Source organism: Galeopterus variegatus, unplaced genomic scaffold, assembly GCF_000696425.1.
Source record: "Galeopterus variegatus unplaced genomic scaffold, G_variegatus-3.0.2 Scaffold4226, whole genome shotgun sequence".
NCBI lineage: Eukaryota > Metazoa > Chordata > Mammalia > Dermoptera > Cynocephalidae > Galeopterus > Galeopterus variegatus.
Genome location: NW_007730337.1, coordinates 8,713 through 15,113, shown reverse-complemented (window position 1 = coordinate 15,113; position 6,401 = coordinate 8,713). Strand labels below are relative to the sequence as shown.

Genomic DNA, 6,401 nt, shown 5'->3' with positions numbered 1-6,401 from the left:
TGAGGGTTGCGATCCCATTACCGGTCCCGGTACGGGCGCGACACTGAGGGTTGCGATCCGTTGCCGGTCATGAAAAAAGACAAAAAGGTAAAAAAAAAAAAAAATAAAATAAAAGAGATAATAGGAGAGCTTTTTGGTTTTTTAAATTTTTTTTTCCTTTTTGTCTTTTTTCATGACCGGCAACGGATCGCAACCCTCAGTGTCGCGCCCGTACCGGGACCGGCTACGGGATCGCAACCCTCGGTGTTGCGCCCGCACCTCGCTCAGCCAGTGAGCCGCCGGTCTGTATGTGGGATCCGAACCCTCGGCGGGAGCGCCACTGCGCTCCCAAGCGGCGCACTGTAGTAGTGCGCCACCGGCCCAGCCCCATTGTTTTGTTTTATTTTTATTTATTTATTTCTTTACTGTTCTTCAGAAAGCCTGAAGGTATTGGTGGAAAGACTCACTGAGTTTCAAATAGGATTAGTGAAAGAAAGTAACTCCTCTAGGCATGCTAACAACAAAAAATATTTTAAAGCATCCACAAAGAAAAAAACAAGTTGTATACAAGGAATCAACAATAAGATCATCTTCAGGCTCTATAAAATAGTGTCCAGAATACCTTAAAATAATATCCACTGCATAGGAAAGAACTTGACTTAAGACTACTATACCCAACTAAGATATCTTTCATTTGTCAATATATAAGAAAAGATATTTTCAAATAAATAAAGATTCAGAAGTGTCTTACCATTTATATGCTTTTTGTGAAAATTGCCGATGAAAGTACTTTAACCAATTTTGAGGTAAAGATGGTAGCCTAAATATACATTTTTTCCCCCAGAACCCACTAACTTAAGATTTTAAAAGATGTAAGAAAAGAGAGAGGAAATAAAAATTTGGAAAATGAAAAGCTGACAGATTATTCTTTACTGACTTAGCAACCTAAGAAAGTTGAATCCTAAGCTGACAGTGGGGAAGACTGAGAAGTAGCTTATTATCACTGTAGAACCCTTCAGAAGTCTCGACCATTATTAACTCCAGGTACCTTGAGAAATTCCTAAAGGTAGGATTATTGGTCTAAAATCTTTGCAAAATTTTCTACGTATACCCTCCCTCACTCTCAGAGCAAGGTGACTTTCTCTCCCCCACCCTGGAAAAACCTTTAAGATTCCTCTCTATAGAGGATAAAAACCAGGGGATACCAGGCACAGCTGGACAGAGGATTGAGGGAACATGGACATCCTGAACGTGGTGACCTCCCTCACCCCCGAGCCCTTGTTCCCCTCTTGGTTCCCAGAATGCTGGCAGGCACTCAGGTACTGTTGGGCACAGTAGTAGAGCATCCTTCTCTGAGAAATCTAACCAGCCCTGATGAGATTACCTAAAGATTTCCCAACATAATGATCCAGCCAGACTACCCCACACATGATGCCAATGGTCAACAAAGGCACAGCCCACAAAGACAGCATGTGCATGGCTCAGAACCAGGACATCTATCAGCATTATTTAATAAAATGCTACATTTGACTATTTAGAATAGATATAGAACTAAAACCACTTAGGGAGAACACAGATCAGGCATCTTAAAAACTGGGTCATGCAAAGGAGGGTGACTAACAGCATGAGGTTTTATAGTGGTATATCATAAATCTTGTGGGTGCTGCTTCTACCTGGTTTTGACCTCCAGTAACTACTGGCATAATGAGAAAGGAGGGGAGATAATAAACATATTTAGGGTGTGGGGCTTTTGTTTGCAATTTTCCCCCTGAAAGGTTAGGAAGCTAAGGGTTAATTGTGAGGAAAAGGTTTTTCTCCTTTTAGTCACTGGTCCTGAGCCTATTGGACCAAAGATAGAGGTCTTGGCTTTGGGAATACAGAGGTAAAACTATGTCAAAAAACCAAAGGCTTTTTAAACCAAGAGCTGTACCTTTTTCCAGGCATATCTTCCCCAAAGAGCCACTTGCTCCTTGGTGTTGACACTGCAGTAGAGGTTGTCAGCTTTAATGCTGTGAAGGTTCCAAGAGCTGGGTTGGAGAAAGCCATAGAACTCCACCTAGGCTATGGTTGTACTTGTAATATTAGAAGTGACTTGTTCCTGTTGCAGACGTCCTGCTGCTAGCGTGCCTGAGGCTGCACTTTTCTTGTGCACTAGTCTGCAGGTTCTCGATCTTTCTGCCTCCACATGATCTGTGCTCCACACATACCCAGGATCACACTCATCAGTCTTCTCAGTCAGGGTTGGGGCAGAGGTGGCAACAAATGTCATTGTTGCTCTTGGCTAGTTTATATTCACCCTTGCAAAAAGGGGTAGGAAGAATCTGAAAGCATTTAAATACGTACTGTGCCCCAAAGTTCTAGGTGCTTAGAATTCATCAGTAAACAGAAAAATCTGCTGCCCTCATGGGACTTACATTCCAGTGGGTTAGCAGTCAGTATGCATTCTCAGCTCCCCTCATGGCAACTAGGCTGGGTTTTATAGAGGAGGACCTGGTCAGAAGGTGAAGGAAGTATGTTTGCCTTAGCTTATTAGCCTAGAGCTGAGAATGGAAAGCATGTGTATCTAACTTAACCCCAAACTAGCACACTGTTCAAAGGGAGTCCAAGGTCAGAGCCAAGGCAGACACACTGTACTGGGTATCAGGCTACAGGGGAACACACAAGAGTCAAGGCCACTGTGGTCCGTGATCAGGGGTAGCCTTATGCTAAACCATTATAAGAAGAATAGGTCAGTTATGATCATATTCCTTATACACAGCCTATTGGACCTCAGTGCCCCCCTTTTAAGTGAGATATCAATAAAAGGGTTAAAGTTGATATCGGTTTGCCTGTGAGATTTGTTGAGTGATGGTCAATTTTATTTGGGAGCCTCCATTCTCAATATTGCCTGAGTCAGTATGCTAACAGTTGGTTAGACCAGATGACATACTGATTGGGCATCTTGTAGTTAAAAGGTTTTCATAATGTGTTGCCTTGTCCCTTGCTTATGGTATGTACTGTGCATATGTGTCTAAGGAAGAGACTTGTAGAGTATTTTGACGATGAACCACCATGAGATGTACATTTTACATTCTTAGTATACATATATACTCACAAACATACACAACATTTTCATGAAAAATACTGTGTTCAAAGTGCTCTGATAATTTGTCTTGCTGGGCATGACCCACTAAACTTGTTTCATGAACTACTAAATGGTTTCTTTACACAGTTTGATAAACATGAGTCTACAGCAGTTGTGTTCAACACGAGATCTGATGACTTGCAGCATCCCCCTGGAGCTTGTTTGAAATGTGTATTATTGCACGCCCCCCACCCCCAATACCTTTTACCAGCTAGTCTCTGCAGGTGGAGCATAGGAATTGGGGCTCTAATCCAGGTGGTTCTGATGGTCAGTGAAGCTTGAGAAGCACCAATCTTCTTTGTGCTCCAAAGAGCTTTTGTGAATATATCTATTGATATTTGCCACATGATAAATTAAAACTAAGAAATTTAAAAATACTTATTAATTCACATAAAAGTAATGATAATAAATCCATTGTGTGTTAACATCAGAGCAATGATATCATCATGCATACCTTAGATCTGGGAACCTCCGTTGTGTACTCCTCAGAAAGTGAGAGTTTAAAAAAGCAAATAAATCTTAATAACATTATGAAAATTGTTTTGACCTTGCGGACACCCAGAGGGCTCCTGGAATCTCTGACTCATCCATGGGGTCCACTTTGAGAACTTTTCTTCTAGACTGAATGTTTTGAGAAGACTGAGACCAAATTTCTGTAATACTTCTTATATAGGGTAATAAATTATGGAATCTTATGGAATGTTTTTGTCACTGTTTAAACATCAGGGGAAAATCATGAACTTTCCAAAGCCTATAAGAGTGTGATTTGTTAGGCCATTGAGAGGGTCTACTACTGAATTCCCACAACCAGTTGATAGATCCCACATTTGTATTAGGGTTTATGTAGTTTCTAGGTTTGTCTCAAGGCAGGATGTATTACTTGGGCTTTTCTATACCCTTCAGTTTGATGAAGCACCTCCCCATAGAAAAATGTACTGCAGATCTTCAAAGTGTTTACATTTTAATTTTAAATATTTTAGTCTTAATTATATTTTGAGTAATTTTTAGACATGTTCAGATTTCTTCATTTCTTTCAAATAAGTTTAGATAACTACCTGACTTTTTTCTTATTTGAGTTATATAAATAGCATCTTATTACTGATGATCCAGCACTCGATTGCTTCTACTGAACTATTTAATACTCTACTGTGTGTATATACTACTGTGGTAAATAAATAGTGTTAGAAATTGTGGTGAGATTACAGAGTTCTCGAGGGAAGTGTTAACCTGCACACTCTGGAATACTCGAGTCCTGCCTTGACTCACTCCCTCCTTCTTGAGTAATTGGGCTAATGGAGCAGGTTTCTCTGCTGTTCAGTGCTCCGCCACTCCAAGTGCTCTTCTTTCCCCAGGCCTCCCCAAGCTAGACCCCAGCCCCCAGGTCTAGCTATTTTATGGTAGGAAGGGAGAGAGGGAGAGAGAGATTGGTTCATTGACTGATTAGTTGATTGGGATTCAAGCCCTGACTAAATGCGTAGAAGCAAGAGCATCCTTCTTTTATTTTCTTTGAATCCTTCACAATAGAAAACATGGCCTAGGGCTGGCCTGGTGGTGCACTCAGTAGAGTGCGGCACTTGGGAGCGCGGTGGCGCTCCCGCCGAGGGTTCAGATCCCATATAGAGACCGGTCTGCTCACTGGTTGAGCGCGGTGCGGGCGCAACAGCGAGGGTTGCGATCCTGTTACCGGTCACGAAAAAAGACAAAAAGGGGAAAAAAAAAAAAAAAAAAGAAAACATGGCCTAGTCTGTCCTTGACCAGCAACACTCCTTTTCTTCGGCGATTGGAGCTTCTTGACCTTTATCCTCATTCTTCTTGACCTTTATCCTCATTCTTCTGAGAAGAAAGTTGGGGATGGGGAGTAATAAAGAGAAGCAGGTGAGAGAAGCCTTGAGCTTTTCCTAGAGTTCTCTGTGTGTATAGTTTTCTTACTCGTAGTTGTTTTGTTCTGTGTATCTATTTAATACCTTTTTTCCCAAATTAGACTAAACTTCCAGTGAGCAGAGTTTTTTGTCTGTTTGAGCAATCTTGCAACCCCAAACCCTGCACACCCCCGTGCCTACTACAATATTAACTTCACAGTAGATGCCTGATGAAATACTTGTTTGAATGACTCGTACTTCTTTAAGATAGAAGCACAGATGTTAGCATTATATATGTGATTGATTGATTGATTGATTTCCCTCAGGACACGTGTTAACTGAGACTGAGAGGAACCAATTGTTGGCAATAGCATCATCATTGTTTGTGGCATCCCAATTAAGAGCTCAACATTTTCAAGAACCTTCAAGGTATGGTAGATTATTTAAAACAGAATAAATGAACAGAAAAATATTGATAATCTAACCTGCATCGGAAATAGCTAATTAAAGATCTGGCTGATCTCAATTCTAGATTTTCTTATGGGTCTTTGAAGAAGTAATAAAGTCATCACACTGTTTAAATATAGTATTGCCTATATTTTGTTCAAACAAGTCTTTTAAATTCAGAAGGAATAAAAGGATCTTGGCTTCTTTAATTTGGACGTTATTAGAGATAAGAAGATATTCTGAAATCTGATGGAAAATCTGTTCAAGTAGCTTGTATTAATTATTTCTCTTTTGGGGCCGGCCCAGTGGCGCACTGCGCTAGTGCGCCGCTTGGGAAGCGCGGAGGCGCTCCCGCCGAGGGTTCGGATCCCACATACAGACCGGTTCCCGCTCACTGGCTGAGCGGGGTGCGGGGGCAACACCGAGGGTTGCGATCCCGTTGCCGGTCCCGGTCCGGTATGGGGGCGACACTGAGGGTTGCGATCCGTTGCCGGACACGGAAAAAGACAAAAGACAAAAAAAAAAAAAAATAATAATTATTTCTCTTTTGTTACTTTGTTAGTCTTGAAAATAGTTTTGAGATGTGTTATAGTACTAAATTTAGGAATGAATCTGGACAGTTAAAAAATATATATATCAGAAGCCAGTTTATAAGACACAGGAAGAAATTAACACCAGGTTGACTTAGTTATTTGTGAGCCATAAGTATACCTTTTAGCTTCCTACTAACCCAGACAAAAGAGGAAACATGCTTTATACCAGGGTATATAAAAACAAAACCTCTATGACACTGATGCTTCTAGTGACAGGATTATTTATTTGAATTTGTGTGTACTTGCCAGAGTAATCCTTGTAAGGGAGTCATGATGTTGATAAAATTGTGTTACTTCAATTTTTTTCCTTTCTTTTTGCTTTTCCACAAGAAAAAGAACAAAGATAAAAAAAAAAAGATGAAAGGTAGCCAAGTAGCTCTGAAAAGCATTAATCAGAAG

At 40.8% G+C, this 6,401-nt stretch overlaps 1 protein-coding gene across 1 annotated transcript in view; it reads left to right on the top strand.

Annotated features, from left to right (window-relative positions):
• LOC103602621 (propionyl-CoA carboxylase alpha chain, mitochondrial) overlaps positions 1-5,391 on the top strand; it is a gene marked incomplete at its 3' end in the record, with an annotated part of 175,253 nt that extends 169,862 nt beyond the window's left edge. The window contains exon 15 of the mRNA XM_008587041.1: positions 5,289-5,391. Coding sequence (XP_008585263.1) covers positions 5,289-5,391 — 103 coding nt within the window. The remainder of the gene's footprint in view (positions 1-5,288) is intronic.
• Between the last annotated feature and the right edge of the window lie 1,010 nt (positions 5,392-6,401).